Source organism: Lathamus discolor, chromosome 1 (assembly GCF_037157495.1).
Source record: "Lathamus discolor isolate bLatDis1 chromosome 1, bLatDis1.hap1, whole genome shotgun sequence".
Lineage (NCBI taxonomy): Eukaryota > Metazoa > Chordata > Aves > Psittaciformes > Psittacidae > Lathamus > Lathamus discolor.
Genome location: NC_088884.1, coordinates 137,751,621 through 137,772,951, shown reverse-complemented (window position 1 = coordinate 137,772,951; position 21,331 = coordinate 137,751,621). Strand labels below are relative to the sequence as shown.

Sequence of the window (21,331 nt, the reverse complement as noted above, 5' to 3'; positions counted from 1 at the left end):
TCCCAGTTTAAAATATTATTAAATGTCCTAACATTTACACGCTATGAGGATTAGATCTAATAAAATAAAATTTCTTCAAAAATAATCTTGCAGCTCTTTTAAGCATGCTCCTTATTTAACAATCATTCATACCTTCAAAAAACAACTGTCACATAGCCATACGTTCTAACTCACACACACCATTTCCTTGTTACAGACAACAAAAGCAAATAAAACATTGAGAAGTCAACGGTTTTTGCAGTCGTTTTAAGTCGTTCTACTCATGTTTGACCGCACATTCTTCATGACCTTGCAAAGTGTCTCATTACGTATTAGTTGATTACATTTACTGCTGCTGGAAAGCCAGAAAGCCTTGCAGGTCTTCAGCCAAAATAACCCAGCCTTGATTTTAGCCTCATCCCACCTGCAATATTGATTCAACCTATAGAGGCTGTTACTGCAAACACCATTTATAGTTCTGTTACAACAGAACTATACAGGAGTTACAACAGAAAATAATGCATATGTATGCATTACATTTAAGCCCTTTTCCTTTCATGTAGTTTTTATACATAAATTTAATAAAAAAATACTACTGCCACACAGGTACTGTGTAGAAAGAGCAGTCAAGTAAGATGTTCAATTCTCAATTTTTCACTTTTGATGAAGTAATTTCTTGCTGTGATGAAACTGTTGGTGGGCTGGAGGGTTTCTTTTTTCTTTTTTTCTCATTTTTTTCCACGAAAGGTGCTCAGTAATAGTCCGAAGCATCTTCATCGTTATCTTTCTAAATGACAGCTGTTCAGAATCCAGTGCTCACAAGATTGATTCCTGGTTTGATCTTCCCTAGAAGGTGATAGGATTGCACCATGCGTAGAGACTCTCGAATTTCCAGATTCAGTTCCATCAGCTTTGAGCTGGCCTCAGACATGTCCTGGTTGGAGCCTACTACTGCGAAGCTACCAGTCTGACCAAGTGTCTGATGACGGAAGTATATGTGCAGCAGTGTTTGAACTGGGTCATCTTCAGAACTGCCAAAGATGTCATGAGGCCAAATAGATCTGTAAGCACACAATTTGGACATTAAAAATAATTAAAATGTTTACAAGTTCTTTAAACAGATATTTGAGCAGAAGACACAGGAAAGCGCAAGGTCAGTATTCCTTCTTCAGAGTCCTGATAGTTAACAGATAATTTTCTCAGAAATTCAAAAGAACAAGTACTACTAGAATTGCCTTTCCTTTTATATTGCAAAGTGTGTATGAACAAGCTGTAATGAAGCAACAGTGCTTGTCCTTTTCAATAAGAACATCTATCAAGAGCTGAAAATAACCCTGGAATAGTGCCTATCCCTACCTTTAAATTAAAAAGGCCCATTAGCAAACTCGGGTCCGAAAGCAATCCTTAAGCACTTACCTGAAAACCTTGACCTGTGCAACAGCTGACACGAACTCCCTGTTTCTCAGGGTTTCAATGAGAGTGTGAATAGCCGTTTCTGTGCTAGCTTGGGAAGCCTCTGCAATTTCAATTTCTTCAATACCACTGTCAGATGCAGCCTCAGCCTCCTTCAGACAGCTCTCCAAAAGAGCAAGTTCGTCAGACATGTTTATGACCTAAAACAGATACAAGAGTTAGCGTTTCTAGTTAAAATTAGTTTCAGCCAAATTGACTTTCAGCAGTTCGGATTTACAGTTTTCCTCCTCTTTGCAACCATAACTGAGAGGCAGAAAAACTACATCCAAATATCTGCTGCCTAAGTATACAGTTAATTAAATGGGTGAGGCATGCGTGGTCAGGCATTCCGGCTTTCTCCTGATGCAGTTTCCATGTTAGTTAGGTCTTTTAAAAATTGTGGCAAAAAATACATTTCTTTTCTCCCCACATCGCTTAGTAACAATTAAGCTGACAGGAAGAATTAAACACTTTGGAAAAGTACAGCAGCAATTGTGTTATTACAGGACAACTTAAATATGACTGAGAAAGCTGGACGACTGGTAACCCAACAGAATAACTATAGTGCAGCCTATGTATACACTGTCTTCGGCTTTAGCACCGATGTGTGAGTAAAAGACAAGGCCAGCAATCAGAATATGATTTTACATCTGACTTAGGCAGGAGGCAGGGCAGTTGTGATGCTGACCTTCCACAACATTCCCCATACAGAAATTAACTTGCTCATTTGCAGCCTCTACAAAACCCTGGAAGTCCAAGTGAGGAAACATGCACTGTATTTCCTTAAGCTACTCAAAACCCATTGATTTGCACCCAGCTTTTTCATTTTCCTCCATAACCCAGCAAGACCAGGCCTGTTTCTTTATATTTCTTGCTACCTCTACTTATTGCATTACAGACTCAGGGGAGAACCTTTAAAAGCCATTATTAATAACATAATGCCTTTCAGGTTAATTAATGTCACATATGTACATGTGCACATCTGAAGGACACATTTTACTTCTATGGTTAGTTAGTACAACAAATCAGACATAAGATGTCTAGAACACATTATGGAGGATGGGGGCTAAATTGCAAAGTGATTGAATGGTGGCTGAAGTGACACAGTTCTGTAAATCAGCTGGTAGCGAATGATGGTGTTTGCAATAGGAAACACTGGCATGATGGAAAGGGGCTTCATCACAGAATGCTGGTGATTGGAGTTGATGTGCCCTGATTGTAGCTTGATTAGAATACACAGGAGTGCTACTGAAATACTTTAAATCCTCATCACTGGACTCCCTGCATTCCTGCCTGTTTAAGAGCTTTCAAGCTGTACAAAAATCAACACAGACAATTGAACATCTCAGAAAATTCTTGTGAGCTCTACTTTAAACCTTTTATTAATTAGCTATACAAAAACCAGCTCATACCCTCCTTCCGCTTCTAAAAAGATGTCCCACTGATTAAAATGTTATAAAAATATATTTTAAATGGATTTGCTTTAAAATGTCAACAATTACTAGCTAAATGGCATGGTTTTAATTACCTCTGCTTCTTTTTTTATTGTTTTTACTTGGCTGATGAGTTTGCAATAGGCTTGGAACAGAAGCAGCAACTGGAAATGCAACTTGTATAGCCTCCGACACAACTCCAGCTCCTACAAATGTAAACAACATTATTATATTCAGGAAGTGCAAAACATCTACTATCCAATACAAGAGACAATAATTGACAACTTCTTCAGTACGGAATTTGCAAGATTGAAAGTAGTTATTTGGTTACTGAAGAAAACGCCAAAAGGATTTAGAAGCAGGAAGCTAATGAAAAGCAGAGGAAAGCTTCATTCATTCATTCTAGATTTACAGGTAGCCTCTCTCATATAGGTTTAAAGTTTATGTTTTAAGAAGTTACACTTCCAAGAGGGGGCACGGAGTGGGATGTGAAGTGATTGAAAAGGCATTTTGAAAAGTCATGTTCCCAAGATAAGAGTTTCACAGATCACTTACTTGTATTGTTGATATTTTACTGTTTTAAATTCAAAATCTAATATCCAGGAGAAGTAGTTGTGGTCTGTAAGTACGAAATCTTTCATAATCATTAATATAAATATCTAAGCACAGTATATAACCTGGCCTTTAGCTTACAACTGCCTCCTGGAGCAAGAGCAGAGTAATTTTATTTTTGGAAGCAAGAATAATTTTTCCTTTATAAAGGTAGCTCTGATTCTATGTTACGAAAAAATGTGATATATTCGTAAGGAAATGAAGCAGCAGCATTAACTTATGTGTTATCTTGCTTCCATTTTCATGTGTCTAGAACACTAGTAAGTGCAGACAGTGTTAATACTACTTTACATACAGACATAAAAGCTAGTGCTAATGGAATAATCTTCTATAACATTTTACTAACTACAGGATCCTATTATCTATGAAGGACCAACAGTTCAATGGGTTAAATGATGCAAAATTGAAGCACACAGCATTTTTGTAATAGTCTAGGACAAGACACCACTATGTCACAAATGAACGAGACAGATGGAGACCAGTTTGGTGACTGGCATGGTTAAGTATGTGATAAATCAAGAACCATCACTTACTGCTAGAATTTCCATTTGCTAAGCAAGAAGATGAGCAGGTCACAAAAATACGAAGAAAGAAAAGAAGATCAAGAATTAGTGTAGGAAATAATTTTAATTAGGGTAAAAGATGTCCCAGGTAAAATGGAGGAAGAAATACAAGTAACATGCTCCAAATATACCCTGAATGGAAAAACTTAACAGACTGAATTTGAACTGAAATCACTTGTTACTATAGCTAAATATAGACAGCATTGCCTTTGTCGTCCCACAACATGAGCAACATACTTCACTTACAACCCTGTCTAGTCTTTATACATTGTGTAATCTTAGAGGTATGCAAATTTAAGGAAGTAAAATTCAAGGGCACTTAGGTCTGAACATCTGTACAATGCTTCTTACTTCTTCTGTAATACTACAGTTTAAGCAAAAATAATACCTTTAAAGATTTGAGATATAATGTTCATTTGGATTCTGAATCAGTTTAGAAAATTACTGGTTTTGCCAAACGCAATTCTCAACACCTCACTGAGATTTCTGTAACGTCACTGCGCTTGGTTTTTACAAGCTGTTTCAGAAAAATGGCTGGGAAGGAGGGGTTTGCGAGGGAAACCATCAGAAAATACACTTGTCAGACTAGGGGCAGGAACTTCTGTGCTTCGTAAAGCACTAAGTGTATTGATGCCATTTCAGCAAGTACAATGGTCACAGTAAACATACAGAGATGCAAGTGATGGCTGATTCCAACAGACAAGCACTTGAGCTTTACTAAGCACATAGTTACACACAATATGTGTAAGCAATTATATCTGTGCTTAACAGACTATAAACATTGCATGGTTTTGTTCTGTACTCTATGCCATCATATACATAGCACAATTACTATATAGGCAAAAACCTCTGATGGACAGAACACTGTGAAGAAATAAGATCTTGAACTGCCAAAGAGGATAAGAATTCCCTGCTTAATGAAGCAAGAGAATCTGACTTTGAGGAATGGCAGGGTTGATTATTTAATACTTTTAGCCAGTAAGTTTCAGTGTTCTTCAAGCCAAGTGTCACTATTACTGTAAGGCATACATAATTCCTCTCCCTGGAATCACACCTCGATAGCTATTCTAAATCTAAGAGAGGTTTTGCTTTAGAAATGTCTCTGTACTGCTTCAGTGTCTTTCACATACTTGCTCACTGGAGAAAATCTGATTTTTCTACCTGCCAGTCCTGTACAAACAGCCTAGCCAAACTCCAGATCCATTCTTTCAGCTTTGCACATATGTACTAATAGCAAAAACCAATAATTAGGTTTACTTGCACATCTGCTGGCAATGCATGAGCCAGAACAGAATTCATCTTGCTGTTTCTTAGCTGTATTGACCACAGTGCTGAAAATTAGTACGAAAATCTTATTTGTTAAGTGAATGAAAAACATCTGTTGAATGAAGCAGCTCTGTTTTCCTGAGCAAGAAACACAACCTTATTTTTAGCATTAACTGGTTGCCAGCATAAACTTTTCCCAACACTCTATTTACAAGGGCTTTTGAGACAATGATCTCACACTTGATAACTTCTCAGTCTTCTCAAGTCACTACAAGCTTCTGTGAATAAAGTTGGAACTTCTGCAAATGGTGTATATTTATGAAGCAGGGTAACAGGACTCCCGTCTTTTCTTTGGGTACCACATATTCAACTGACTTTAACTGAACCTCCTTACGTGCAAGGAGCACGCAAGAAAATGCATGCCTTGCAGGTTAGGATTTAAAATCAGATCAAAACAGGTCCCCACAAATAATGTGAAGGGTCACATAACCCTTTTCCAGAGGGTTTCTTCAAACCCTGCAGAAACACGGAAGAACAGACAAAACTGCCTCACTTGGAAGCCTGGATTCTCTCCATACAAGCCAAATGAAAGCCTGCATGTGGATGTTTCTCCACTTCTTAGTTTCCCAAGCTATACAGTGGAAACAGTAACATCTACCTTCATGGTAAGAATGATTATATTGCAACAGCTAAATGTTAGAATGGTTTCTTGGTGCATATAACCAACATTCTAAATATGGACTGAAATACATAAATGCTGCTTTTTTATTAACACATAGAACATTTACTATATTGTAGATGTTGTTAAATACTTCTAAACATGTATCAGTATACAAAAATGTAAACCAAATGTAAAATATACTAAATGTTATGTTCACATGCAAAGCAAAAATCCTTGCAAATAGTAGCAAATTATTTTGCTGTATTACCTATGCTTGTCCATGTGGATTTATTTTTAATGTGCAATTTTGATGCAGTATAGATCAACAGTATATTATCACACATTTCATTACTCAAATTCAGGTGCATTTTGTGGTTGAATTAAAAAAACATACATTATATATATATATATATGAGAACAAATGAAAACTGTATAAAAGAAGAAACAGCCCGTGCACACTATTAGATAAAAAAATAATAAACATAAATAGTAGATATTTCTATTGCTGAACACTACATTTTCAGCAGCAGAAACATAACCAAGTGCATTAATGACTAGAGTTCCATTGAATAAAAGGAATAAAATTCCTTCTTTTTCAGCTTGGATTTGGGATTTTTGTCAAAATGAAATTGGGAAAAGGTAAGTTCATCTGCTACCTGCAATTCTTTCTTACATCTTTCACTGTTCTTACTATAGGACTCTAGATGGCAGATTCCTTGTACCTGCTAATGACAGGTTTTAGATTTCCTATTTTATCTACAGTGCCAATACTATGCAGCTATTTTTTGGGAAAAAAAACCAATGCTACTCTACCTGGGCTATCACTTACTACAGCAATTAGTAATATTAAACATGAACGACTGCCATGCAAATACATATAAAATATTGAACTAATATTAATAGGTTACTTCACCTATTGTTGTTAGATGATCTTTTGATAGAAGTGTTTTGTGAAATTTTTGCCATACTGCTGCTTTACTCCCTGTTCCTTCCCACCCAAATAATGGCTCCAGAAAGGTCATATGTATTTATATAGTATTAATTATACTAAATTCAGAAGAGGGTTTGTTTTTTTTAGCTAAATAATTCACCTGAGTATATAAGCAGAATGCTAATATTTTTTCTTCTAAAAACAACTGCAGAAAAGCAGGCTTGCTGGTACACAGATGATATCTAGCCTGCTTATCTACCCAGTGTTATTAAGTCTAGAACCCAAGATGGGTTGCCGGCTTTTATTAAAAAGAGCTTTTTTTATTAGACCAGTACTTCATAATAGTCCAAGCATCCCAAAGATAGCATGATAACTGAAATGAAAAGCTTTTAATATTTTAAATCTCTCTGAAAATATTGAAACTGCTGTGCAACAGATATAAAGATGGTTTTTAATCTCATATCCAGAGACTCACAAATGACATACACCTACCTGGGCATCTGTGTTGGTGCCATAAATACCATCATCAGTACCAAATGTTCTTTTGCAGTCTTCTAGCCACTGGAAAATAAATATAAACATGTTCAAACACCTTCTGAAACAGAGTGAACAGAAGACTGGTAAAACTGTAAGGCACTTCATCACGTTTGCAACTTCTCAGGTTGCTTATGAAACTGTGGGATGAAATTAAATTGTTTACTGAAGTTGTTTCTACTAATGATGTCCACTCTCATACGTCACTTTGTAGTTTTTATTGTGTCCCTTCCGATGTACATTTCCCCGTAGCCTTCATTACCCCAGACAGGGACAGTAGACATTAGTATAAATACTGACGTGTGATTGAATGTGGGTACTGTTTCAGTGAGACATGTAGAGGGTGGAGGCAAAGAAATCCCTTTCATTAAATAGGATCGTATTTTCTCTTTACTTGCTGCACAAGGTTTACAGCAACATGATTAAATGCACGTTAAAATACAGCACTAATTCAAATTGGAGAGGAAGAGTAAGCCTATTAGATTTCTTGGGACTACTTCAGAAACAAAAGGAAGTAGAGCTCTCCTGTGTAACTAGATGCAAGTGTGGGTATACTGGATAGACAGAAAGAAAAAAGAATATTTCAATGGAAGTTTAGCACCACCTCCAGTTCGTACAAGACAGGAAGATGAAGTATGCAGATTCCACTCTCTTTCATGAACAGAGGGGCTGTATTTAACACCTGTTCCTACAGCAGACAAGTTTACTGATTTCAGTGAACTATCTCTTCATTTAGCTTTGACTGACTATGCAAATTAAGAACTGTTAATATAAAGCATTTGCCGAATCAAACATGCTGTTATTGGACAATAAGAACTGATGATCTCATGGACACAGTGCCCAGCACATTTTTCTGTACTGTGTAAACAACTGCAAGCATGAGGTAATGTGGGTATTACCGAAACGGGAATGCGTCATGTTGAGATAAAGTGCAGATTATCTTTTGAAATGCAGAACAGGCTCTATACATCCAAGAAAGAATAATTTAGCATACTGTATTCTTGATATCTGGAGTCTCACAGGAAATCTTAGTGACCTTTTTCTAACCTTTGTCTGATGCAAGAAAAAGAAAGATGTGCTTTCCCATCTGCACAATTTAATAAAGGTTACTTAGTGAATTAACTAGGCCTGTGTACTTATCAAGAGGAGAAATGGAATTCTCTAAACACCGCAGTGTCAGTTTCAATTAGTGACATGGATACCAATGTACACAGCAAATCTCATTTTTCTTTTTATCTGACAGCATCCATCGGTAACAGAACAATAGGTTTGCACTGGAACAAACAGCATGAGCAACTGGGAAGCTACTATTTATTTTCATATACTGCCCTTTAAAGATCTTTTTTAAATCTTGAAACCAGTCTGAATAAAGAATGTACCTAGAATGTTATGATATACCTATAACCTTATATTTCCTATAACATTTACCTGGTTCAGTATCTTTCTCCCTAATATACACATGAAATCAAAGCAGTTTCCTTGCAAGGAAATAGAATAGTAGCTCCAAAAGGGTGACAAAATTAATTTGCTAGAAATCTTTACCTAATAGATGTTTAGCATAGATTTTCTGTTTGGGAAAAGCAGTAGATTTTGTGACAAAATAATCTTCATATGTTTGCTTTACATCAGTTTATGTTTTCGCCATATATCTCCTACAAAGATAGAGGGTGAAGAGCATTCCTGAAAGCATAATGTAGGGAAGGCTGTGTATTGTTTTGGTCATATAGCACAGGTTGGTTTGCCAGAATAACCCCAAAGCAGACATCCCAAACCACCCCTATACTAAAGGTACCTTTCTCAACTCAGTACACAGGTAAGAGTGTCAAGCAACTGCAGCCCAAGCCTCTTACTTTTTAAATTTGATTCATGTGAATGCCAGTACAACACATACCACTGATAGTGACAAACATAATCTGTTAGGGTGAGCTTTAAACAATTTTTCATTAAAGAAGTTAACAGACAGAATTTTCCTGTGGTTAATTCTAGAGGATGCCACATTAATGTGCATATATGTTAATGTATATTTATTTTATTATACAATAGACCAATCAGCTTAGTTTGATCATTTTTCTACATATTTCTAAAAATAAAGCAAGGATCTGCAATAAGCTCATTATGTGTTTTGCATTAGTACTTTCAGAATGAATAGGATACACAGTACAATTGTCTGCAATAACAAATTCACATTTGACCGAGGGAAGACTCTTTCAATCACTCCCTCTACTCTGTTTAATAGCACAGTAAGAAAACCAGTAAAACCTATCTGAGAGGTAGCTTTGGAAGACTCTTAGTCTCCATATACTATATCATACACACCCCCAAAAAATCGAGGACCAACAACTCAAAAGTTTTAGAAAAATTATCTGAGATAATTAGCCATTACTTGTAATCTAACATGCTAAATAAATAAATAGTGCCCTAAATGGACTTAGTGACATGCTATCAAGTCCAAAATGACTGATTGAAGCTATACATTTTTATCTTCCCAGTGCTGCTTCTTCCTATTTATAAATTAAATAAAAGTAAAACCCTGGCAAAATGCTTTCAGTTAATTCAGAACAATTCCTTTCATCCTGTGAACTTTTGTTCTGCTCCAGTCACTCACAGCTCCTGTGACTGAAGACTGGCTGACCACAGGCACGGTACTGGACACCCTTTTGACAGCTGCACTACAGAAGAACAACAGTCTTTCAGTATGATATAATGACAGAGGCCAAACTGATACCCATATTCATTTATCAAGAAAAGAAAATAAAACCAAGCTATTAATATCCAGCATGGATTTATGTCAATATGATACATGACAGTGCAAAATTAGTCAAAAATACATTAGGTGAATCCATGACCATACGAAAGGGATGCAATTTTAACTCTTCATGTTTTCACAAATCAAGCAAACAATGCCGTTTCTCATTGCTATGACAAACTGTAGGCTAAATAAGAAGTTTACATAAGGAGAATTCCACAGGGTCTGGATAGTCACCATTCTGAATACACACATGAGTTCCTCTCTACCCTGCCTGAAATCTTCCCGTCTGACCCTGGGGCAAATCAGTTAGCTTCTCTGTGCTTCACTGTTGCTCTCTAAAATGAGGAATAAAAACCATTTTCTCATAGGCGTGATGACAGCATTATGCATTGGAGCTTGTCAAACATTAAATATTACACTGAGTAAGGTAATCTTAGTCATTAGATGAGCACTTTGTTTCTGATTAAGCCTAAATGGCAAAATGTAGCTCATTATATTAGACCAAATAAATTGTTATTACCACGGAGCAGGGCAAAAAACGCAGCAACTTTAGCAGAAATGCTGGCTTGGATCCTAGAAACAGTATCTCTACATTAACAGTGATGTGTGGCACACTTTAGCACTGGTTTTGAGGAAACTGCATTTCTTTTGAGATCCTTTCCACAAAAAAAGTGGATGTCTATTTGTCTGTTCTATTCAACAGATGAATTCACAACAACCTTTGCAAGGCAGAGGCCACCATTTCCTAATATACTCAGCATAATCAAGAAACATGGAGGCACTCATGCTGCAAAATACAGCTCTGCCAAGACATCATGGCTTGAATTCTGGTTCTGTTTCACATCACTCAAATTTGCCTATACAGCCCCTGTCATGGCCTCACAGGCTGCTGAGAACAGTAAAAAGTTCCTTCAAATGCCAAGTTCAATTTTCCTAGGAATCACTGTCTATCTACAACAAAAGCCCCATATATCCTTTCCCTGTACCTGCAAAACTGATTGTAGAAGCTATTTTCTTTTGGCTCTTGAAATAGGGATTTTGCCTGTTTCAGTTTTCTGAAGTTAGTAGTTTCCTTTCTGAACTTCACATAAAAGTTCACAAAAACAAATACACAGACCCTCACTACAGAAGTTTTCCACTTTTAACTCCGTGCTTCTCTGCAAAAAGATATAGCCATTAACATATACCTTGAAAACCAAAGTGTATTATCCTAAGTAACTGACAAATGTCAGCCTCGATGTGATCCAGTTGCAGGATGAGAGCTAAATTTCTGTGTCTACGTATGACACAGCTGTTTAAGAGCCCCTTACAGTCAGTGGAGATCCAGTCAGCAGAAAGAAGTCTAAAATCTATTCAGCTGAGCAATACGTACCTTATTAGAATAAAATACATTGCTTTCTTGATTTCTCTTACTGTATTGACTTGATCCTTGAGTACCATGGGTGTTAAGGCACTTAATTCACATATAGGTAGTTACCTGTAAATGTCTTAATCTGGAGGTGAATCCCACCCTACTAATCTAATAAAGTAAGCCAGAATGTTTGTAAAGAATTTTTTTCCCATGATTTACTGATATTCCTGTTAAAAATATTTGACTATTTTTAAATGAGGAATGCACTTTCCCCCATGCTGGTGCATTTGTGCAATGTTAGATATTCAAAGTCAATTTCAGAAGTAAGTGCAACAAAAATGAATTACACATAGGAAGGTGTATGGTTCAGATTACACACATGGAAGACAACAGAAATAGAATCACAGTAGGAAACAGGATTTTATTTCAGAACTTTTTTCCTAGTCTCCTTATAAGATATTGCGGTTGAGAGATAAAGACCTGCAACATTTTCTGTATGAGTAGGTTCTAATATTATTTTGGTTTGATATATTAAAAACTCACCTGTTCTGCTGCCTCTCTTTTGACATTGTAAGTATCCAAGTGTTCTTGGAGCTCTAGAACACTGAACTTCAATGTTTCTAGCAGGCCACAAGACAATAGCTGGAAGATAAAAGCAATCACCTCTGTAGTCATGTAATATCTGACTATAATCCATACAGTTTAGTATTATATAATATGAAATTCCAAGTCCACATTTGGAAAAACAGTCAAATTAGTGGGTACAGATCACTTGTGACACCTTTGAGCTGGAAAACACAGGTAGATGCATCAGTTAAATCAGTGAACAATAGTTTTGATTCCAGAGTAAGGGCAGTACCTAGTGAATACCTGAAGAAGAGATTTCAAAGTGATTTTTAGATCTTTCAAAAAGAATAATAATAGTTGATATACACATAGCTAGTATAAATTGAATAGCCTGCAGCAGGAAAAAAGGTTCTCCTAGATGGCTCCTGTAGCAGTTGAAGGAGTGTCCAGTGAGGGTTGCTTCCTCTTCTTAAGACACAAACTACACCACCAGCAAAGGCTTCAGTCTCTAGAAACTTGGATATGTGAAGAATTTTCTACCATTAATGGCTCTGCCTTTTTCAACATAAGTTTCAAAATCTCTTTTTCCCCTCAGGGGCTGCTACCTCAGCTTTGCTCCACACTTTCTTGCTGTAGTTTTATTTCCACTTAGTTTTTTTCTCATCAACCCTTTTCCTGTCACTTCCTGTAATAATCATGACTCTAAATTGATGCTTCCTCCCTCACACTGGTCACCCCTTGCCCACTTGAAGAGCTCCGTACTTTTCACAATCCCTGTTACCTCTTGGGCAGCTTGAAAATGCAAGCAGAAGACACTGATCACAAAACTGTGTCACAGTAGAGTCACAGTATCCCATGTTACTCAGGGGAAATGATACCTACATGTTTTTCCAACTGCATTATTATTCTACCACCATATTAAGACACTGTACTCCCAACCTCTATGTCTACATCAACAAAGAAGCAAGTTATGGTTCTGTGGCACACTGCCACTCTGCACTCAACATGTGCAATAACACAAAGGTGCAAAGAAGCCGATGGGCATCTTGTATCAGTAGTAGGCCATGAGCTGCATTCAAATCGCTTGCAAAACCCTGCTTTGATGTAAAGGGGCATCTTTCTGCTAAAAACTATTTTCTGAATGAATCAAAGGCCAAATCTGCCTCAAACACCAAACTTGTACATGTAAGTGACATCATGAAACCAAAGATCTGCACGTGAGTATTATTTTGGATCAACCATTCTTTCTTAGTGAGAAGTAACCTGATAAACAAGTAGGTTCACCTCAATTAAATTATTTGGAAAGATTTATCTACACAGTATTTGCCAATGTAACAACACTAATGTGTGTGCACAAGTCTGTATACTTGAGTGCATATATATTACATTTATTAATGCTTTTTCATATTTGAATTTATATATCTATTTATCTTTTAAAGCATACAGGCTGCTCTAGCTAGTCGCTAGTATAACTCTTATTGTGGCTTCTCAGCCCAAACAAGTTCCTTCTTTTGGTTAATTCCTACTGCTTTTAAAGTGGCATAAGTTAAACAAAAAAACATTACACATGGTTCCCTTGAAATGCACTATCCACGTCATGCTGTTTTTAGTCCCCATAGTCTAAAGTGAGAGTGTAAGAGCCGAGTTGCCCGTAAGCACCAAAGGAAGAACAACAGGTCAGGAGAAGAGTCTCACACTGGGTCAGGTACAAAGATCCATCTATCTCAGTCCCTCCATTTGACAATGTCTAATAGCAGTTGCTTAAGGCAGGGAAAAAAGGGCCAAGCATGTGGTCACCCACTTGCTCCAGAATGCTTTCTTAGCCTCTGTCAATCTGTTGTTCTGCATATTCAAAAATCTACCCAGGACTATTGCCTTCATTAATCTCTCTAGTTGTCTTCTGAAGACACAGACACTGTAAAAAAGGCCAGGGATATATACATTAGCTCAAGAATGTTTTCTGTTTTGTTGTCTCTTTTCCTCATTATTCTAGCACAGCTTTTTTTGACTGCTGCTGAACACTGAGCTGACTTCTCACATTTATATTGATTATAACGCAGGATTTCAACTTGCAAAACAACAAACCATTCAAAGCCTTCATTGCGTACCTGTAGCTAGAATGTTTTTCACATGCATCCTTAAATTTATACATTAATAATACAATTTTTAAAAAGGCAAAATTGCTGCTATATAAGTGGTCTTTCTTCTCTGTGTGAAGAATATAGAATAAATATGAACAAGCAGAGAAGGTAAAGAATAGCAAGGGAATTCAAATGGTGTCTAGTATCAGTAAATTCCTTCACTGTTCACTGTTACAGCTAAAGGTTATTTTTGGAGAAAATGCACTTTTCGCTTGTGTTTTCAAATGTTTATGACAGATAACGGCCACCTAATGTTTTAATTCCTTTCTGATTGCAATTAGAAAGAGCATATTTTTTTTATATCCCCAAATTATTCAAATGTTTCAATCAGTGACATTAGAGAGCAACCTTTTAAAAGGCAAAAATATAATTAACACATTTTTTATTCAAACCTTTGAAAACCTTCCCAAGCCTTACTATTTTCCTAATGTTAAAATATCATTTTGTATGCTATGTAAGAATGTTTAAGCGGACAGACATTTCAATGTGTGAGTTTTTGAGATCTTTACCGTTTCCGCATCCACAAAGACTGTTGGACATTCTGAACACACCATCATCACTTCCAGAGAACTTTTAAACTTTGTTCCAATGCGCTGTAGACTTTCGCCAAGAAAGCTGACTGAGTCATTTGTTATAGATACAAACTTTCTTTGAATAGTCTAGAAATCAGATCAGAAAAACATTTATTTTACATTGGAATTTATTCCTCAGGCTTTTCAGATGGAGAATTTCAGGGCTAAATTCCATCATGACAGCATATATTTTTGTCATTAAATTACAAACTAATACACAATTTGCTCTGAATATCTATGCAAAACTAGCTCCAGAAAATGCAATCAGTCAATAAAACCAGCCTGTATCCATGAAGACAGTAACTCCTTTCCCATCTAAGCCTTTAGCATCAGTATAGCGGGATGACTATTTGACTGTATGCAGTACAGACAGTAGTTCAATTCATTTTCAAGTGTTCATGTTGCAGAAAATTATCCACAGTTTTACAAGACCTGTGTAGCACAATCTGTGTCCAAAACTGCCACCTGCAGGATTTTTACCTTCTTCAAAAATCAGTCCTATGTGTAACATGTTCGATTATGTAGACTGTCGGCTTGGCCTAATACAACACTGTGCTTTGCAATATGTAATTTCATAAATCCTAGCAAGTTACATGTAAAATACAACTATACAAAGATGGATATTTACAGCTGTAAGTTACACATGGTGTAGGAGCCAGAAGGCAAAATGGAAAGGTTCAGTCAAACAAGACCTCCAAGGTTTCATTTCATCATTTTACTCCTCCTCTGTACTCAGCAACAACTCCTCAGGAACGCTTCTTTGCCCAGGTTTGAGCCCTCAATTACTACTACCTGCCTTTCCCACCTTTCCAGCTACTGAGGGCTACCTTGTCAAGCCATAGGAAAGTTTTACCTTTTTTTCTATAGCTCTCTCTTTAATGAAAACAAGAGAATACGAACTGCTGGCTTTACCGCATTCAGGAAATACCACTTTTTTCAGGAAATGCGGTTGCGTGAAAAGTAACTTCAGCTAAGCTTTGGTGTAATACAGAGGAACTAAATCCATGATGTCTCAGATGAAGCAAAAAGGCAAAAATCTAAAACCAGTAAATACGAATTTTAGTGGTGGCAAAATACTTATGCAACCAAAAATGAAAAATGGGTACCAATACACAAAGAAGTTATTGCACAGATAAGGTAGAATATAAATTCTTCACGTGTAAGTGATCTCATGGCACTGACCCTAACCCTGCCCATACATATGGATAAAATGTATGCTATCATGGTAAAACAAAGTGATGCTTTCACGGAGTAATTTATTACAACATACCCAACAGCAGGTGAAATTAATATTGGAGATGTGAGAAAATATTGGGAGTCATAAGGCTATGGTTTGTAGTAATGAATCTGCTCTAGCTCACTTGGCTAAAAGTATTACTGCAAATAATATTATTGCAAACAATAATGTACATCCAAGTGGTACCAAAGGCACCATCGGTAAATAGCTATCCCATACATATAGGGAGGATAATTAATACAAATTAAGCCATAGGCATTTTGTGTTGGATACCAGACCTATGAGGTAAATATAGTTAAAGAGAGGCATCTGAAACTTGCAGCTTTAGTTGATCTCCCGGTGTTTCAATTACTTCTCTGCAGTAAAAAACCCTTTCTCAGTAGATACACGATAAATTCATTAATGGCTGTCATGCTGTGATCCCATAATAATGAATCCCATGGAAAACCCAGGAGTAAGACTGATTAAGACTGTAATCAGAACAGAACCTGGGTGACGTTCAGAAAATAAAGGGACAGAACCTGAACTAAGAGCTTACAAGAAACACTGAACTAGGGTTTTTTTGAGTTTCCTTTTTTATTCCTAAGTAGAATCACACCTAGACAACGAATAACATAGCAGATATCCCACAGAAAAATAGTGCATGACCATTAAACAGTCTTTTAGCAACACAGGGTTTTTTGTCTGCTTTTCATCTGCTTTCTACCATAATCTTGCAGCTTTTGCAGTTACAGCAGCGAAAAATAGTTTTAAAAGCAGAAGGAAAAGATTTCAGACAACCAACCATGCATCGGCAATTCACTGACCTGAAACAATCTTGAGAAGACGTGAAATGTATAGACAGCACAAGATCCATCTGTATCTGACAGCATTTGATTGACGTGGCAGCGCCAGGCTTGCTCTTCATCATCATATGCCACTGGTTGGAAAGCTGCCAATATGGCAGAAAGAAATGGTGAAGGAGGTGGGGAAGTTTGTACTTCTGGGAAACCATCCTGTTCTTCTTCATCTTGGCTATGAATAACAAACAACAGAAATTTACTCAGTACGTTTTTTAATGAAAAACACCTTCATTTTCGGTAACAAGGAAAAAATAAGAACTTTGAATTCAGAACAGTGTTTTGTAAAATAAATAATCCATCAACTAAGGTAACCATGAACCAAGAAAAGAGTAAAAAATAAAAACCAGTACTGCTACTGCAATATAAAAAAATGTTTACACTCTCAAATACCTCCAAGGTTCATTAAAGCATGTTATTTCTATTAGTATCTTCAAACGGATACCTACATATACATACACACACACCCCCCCCATTCAGAAACTGGTATTTTTTTCTTGCCCCCAATACTGAATACATCATACTAACTCATATGGCAATGCAATACTACTTCGTAACTCTTAAGTAACATCATAAGGAAATGGAGATAGATTGGAAGACTTTCACTTTCATAGGCAATCAATTTAACAGACCTTTGTTCAAAGAACATTCTGTGATCATACTTTTCATTAGGCACCAAACACCCAATAAAAATATCAAACTATAAATTAATCAATGCTACTACTTACAATCATTAATTGTTAAAATTATCTGTATCACAGGGAATGACAGATTTTGACGCTTCTTGTATAATTATACTTGCACAGCAAAATAGTGTGAGAATTCCAAGTACAGATAGTTTATTAAAATAATTTTTTAAACACATACTGTTATTCTCATTCAACAACCTCATTCACAGAGGCACCAAATATGCTTTAAACAAGACTTAAACACATCTTAAACAGGAAGTGTGGGTGCTGTTTTTAGGTACATTCATTTTAATAGCACGAAGCACAACAGCTAAGATGCAATCCTTTTGAATACTATATTTAAGCAAAGCTTCAAAAAGATTTTCAGGAATTTTCTCACTAGTGTAACAACCATGTAAATAATCACTTCTGTTGCTCTTCAAACTAGAGCTATAGTTTTTTTTCATTTGTTCACCCAGTGTAAATAAACTAAACCCTATGCCTGGCAGTGTTCAAGGGCAGGCTGGATACGGAGCTTTGAGCAACCTGGTCTACTGGAAGGTGTCCCTGCCCATGGCAGGGTGGTTAGAACTGGATGATCTTTAAGGTTCCTTCTAACACTAACCATTCTAAGAGTCTACGATTCAGTCACACATTAGGAAATAAACTGCTACCAGACTTTAATTCTTGCAAGGCATATTGCAATAGGTTGTGTACGGGACTGCAGATTCAATTTCTCTGTTCCAGTAGAACCTTTACAAATGCCTTGGTCTTTTACAGCTTCTGTTGTGTTCTTTCTGTGAGACTCCTTAAATGATCTGACAGAATATACTCTACGTTCCTATAGACACGAGGTGTATATATTATTTAGTCTGAACTTCTGAGAAAGTTTTAAGCATGAAGAAGCCTATGAACAATTTGGAATTCATTTGGTTTAGTTTTTATGTTTGTTGGTTTGGGGGTTTTGTCTGTGTTTTTATTTGTTTGCAGTTTTTTGTCTTCCCTCCTCCTTAGACCATTATCTTCAAGAGACTTGGGGTTTCATTTTTAATGACTCAACCAGCTAGGATTAACTCTAACATTTCCTCTCAATAGTTATTTTTGCTCTCCATATTAAAAATGGGAAAATGTTATTTTATTTTAAAATGTCTTAGAAACATACAAGAAAATAAACCTTGGGCAAATTCAAAGACAAACTGACTGTTATACTGCTTGCAGCTGGTGGCTGCCAGCAAAAGGTTTCAGAACATCCTCTGACCTCTTTGCCTATTTCTATGCTATTGACGGTGATGAAATGTGCTAGATGTTTTTTTTTACTCAAGAATTCTCATCTTTTCCTGCATGGCTGTTTTCCCTGTACCAGAAACAACTACTGAGAAAAGCACTGAATTTATTTACTATAACAGGCAAAACCAATCAACCATTCCTTCTGATATGTAAAGTATCATTTTAGATGCTTGCATTATGGGATTCACAGAAAACCCCAGACCACAGGAAAGCCTACTTTGTTTGATTCAGACACTGGTAACATGTAATTTCTTACTTAGAACCAATATTAATCTTACCTAGACAAACCAGAGAAGTCAGCTTCTTCTTCTTCACATCTCTCATCTAGCTCTTTCAAAGCAAGAGTAACATCCTCTTCACAGACAGATTCGGAATAGCTCTCAGGAGCTGTTGCCTCTACCAGTTCTGTGGTCTCTTCCAACTCAAGAGATTCATGACAGACCAGACAGTCTTGTTGTTCTTGTAGTAGATATGACCCAGTATCTTCGCTAGCAGTGCTAACCTGTTCATCCCTTACTGCTGAACTGCATTCCTGTGAATCAAACATACTTTTACTTACTTTTATTGTCAAGGCTTATCTACTTTTACCACTTTTTATGATGGTAAAGTAACAGTTATAAAAATTGTTTACAGATATCCATTCATACTTCAATCATTCAACTCTTTGGCTTGTTCACACAGTTTTACTGGAGTCAAGGCAGGCAGTCTATTCGTAATATTTACAGCTTCTACTTAACACTAATATCCCAGAGTTTGACTTATTTATAGCAAATATGATTTCTCAAATACACTCAGCTCTGTTAAGAGAACATTCCCAGAAAAGTACCTGCAAATAGCCTCAAACATATTTAGATCACAACTAGGATCACAACCAAACACAACTAAGACTTCCGTATTTTACTTTTCTAGGTAAGGACCAAACTGTCTGCCTTAAGCTTGCCTTTGGGGTCTGGAACCAGTAGAGAAAATGTCTTTTCCTTTCTTCTCTCATTTTAACAATGTTCTAAAGCATAACTGAGCAACAGTGTAACAGACAAACAATGGAAAAGGGACATTCCACTATTTTTATTATTTTGCAATCACTGTTAATATGGGGAGCTTTAAGGGTTTAACCCTGAATCTCTAAATGTAGGCCTTCCATCACTGACAGTTACAAAGAGACAATGATTAAACTCAGGTAGGTAACATTAGAATGACCCTTTCTCCCTTTCCTCTTCCTCCATTAGCATTATTGTACTCATTAACATTGCTATATTGAACAGAGGAATTCAGATTTAGATAATTTATGATGAACACATTTGAAACCTTTTACTGGATTTTTCTGTGGAATAAGAATAATACTTTCCTGTACTTGCTATATCCTAAAGGCACAAATTACCACGCATTTTCATTCTTAAGTGTACTTGTCTTCCTCTACTGGCATACCCAAGTCTGGTCAACAAACCTTTGAACAGCCCCTAAGCTTACACATCACTTCATGGCTTTCATCAGTCTAAAGAGATCCTCTGACAGATAAATAACTGTACATGTATTGGAAAAGACAGTTCAGCTTTAAACAAAACTATATAATTTTCTTCCACAGTGATCCAAACCTTATCTCACTTTGACTGTGGTACTCCTCAATGTGACACTGCTGTCATTTGACACAGCTAGTGGGCTCACTTATAATGTCTGGAAGTTAAATCTGGAATTTTATTGCACAGAACCGCATTTTTGTCACACTGAGCAGCTAAGGCACACAGGAATGCAAGACCCTTTTACAATACCACAGCAAAATAATATGGATAGAAGCAGTGGTCCATTTCTATTATAGATGTTAAGAGATGACACATAGCTGATGATCATGGCTAATAGATGTACGTATGAGAGATACACTTCTACAAAATATTTAAGTGCTAATTACTAGCTAGTAAGCTTACAGCTAAGTTAGTCTTCATAGTGTCACGACTCTCGATTTCTGAAATCTGATGTGCAATTTTGGGCATATCTTTACTACCAACATGACTGTTCTTAAATTACCTTAAAAATGTCATTTATATTATATAGTTGACAACACCACAGAATCCAAGGAAAATTATTTCTAGTAAATTCCTCCCTCATAAATCCACAGTGCAAACCAGTAAATTAGAGTATCATTTTAGTCATAAACTTTCACACACTTAAGGTTCTAAAACCTTGTGCACAAAACTGAAAATATTCCTGTAAACTAGAGTGTACATTTCCAACCGGAATGTGAAATGTCCTTTTTGTAAAGATACCTGCTATTGCTCGGAATCAGCCAAACACAAATAAGTAAACTATTTACTTTTTATATCTTCAGTTTTCCTACAAGAGAAGCAAGGAACTCAATTCTATGTTGAGTGCATCTATATGAACTGCATGTAACTAGCACACACCCCCCCTGTTTTTAAGTAATTGGTTTTTAAATTTTACCTTGGATAAATTTTGATATTTATTTATACTAAAAACATTTTGATAACTGACACTTG

General features: G+C 36.4%; 1 protein-coding gene across 1 annotated transcript in view; it reads right to left on the bottom strand.

The window, feature by feature from the left end:
• Window positions 1-622: 622 nt before the first annotated feature.
• FRYL (FRY like transcription coactivator) overlaps window positions 623-21,331 on the bottom strand; it is a 137,262-nt gene continuing 116,553 nt past the window's right edge. Inside the window, exons 55-62 of the mRNA XM_065697555.1 lie at window positions 19,121-19,374; window positions 16,855-17,062; window positions 14,749-14,898; window positions 12,075-12,173; window positions 7,390-7,458; window positions 2,960-3,070; window positions 1,396-1,592; window positions 623-1,040 (exon numbers count right to left, since the gene is read on the bottom strand). Of these exons, the coding sequence (XP_065553627.1) occupies window positions 782-1,040; window positions 1,396-1,592; window positions 2,960-3,070; window positions 7,390-7,458; window positions 12,075-12,173; window positions 14,749-14,898; window positions 16,855-17,062; window positions 19,121-19,374 (1,347 nt within the window). The 3' untranslated portion in view covers window positions 623-781. The remainder of the gene's footprint in view (window positions 1,041-1,395; window positions 1,593-2,959; window positions 3,071-7,389; window positions 7,459-12,074; window positions 12,174-14,748; window positions 14,899-16,854; window positions 17,063-19,120; window positions 19,375-21,331) is intronic.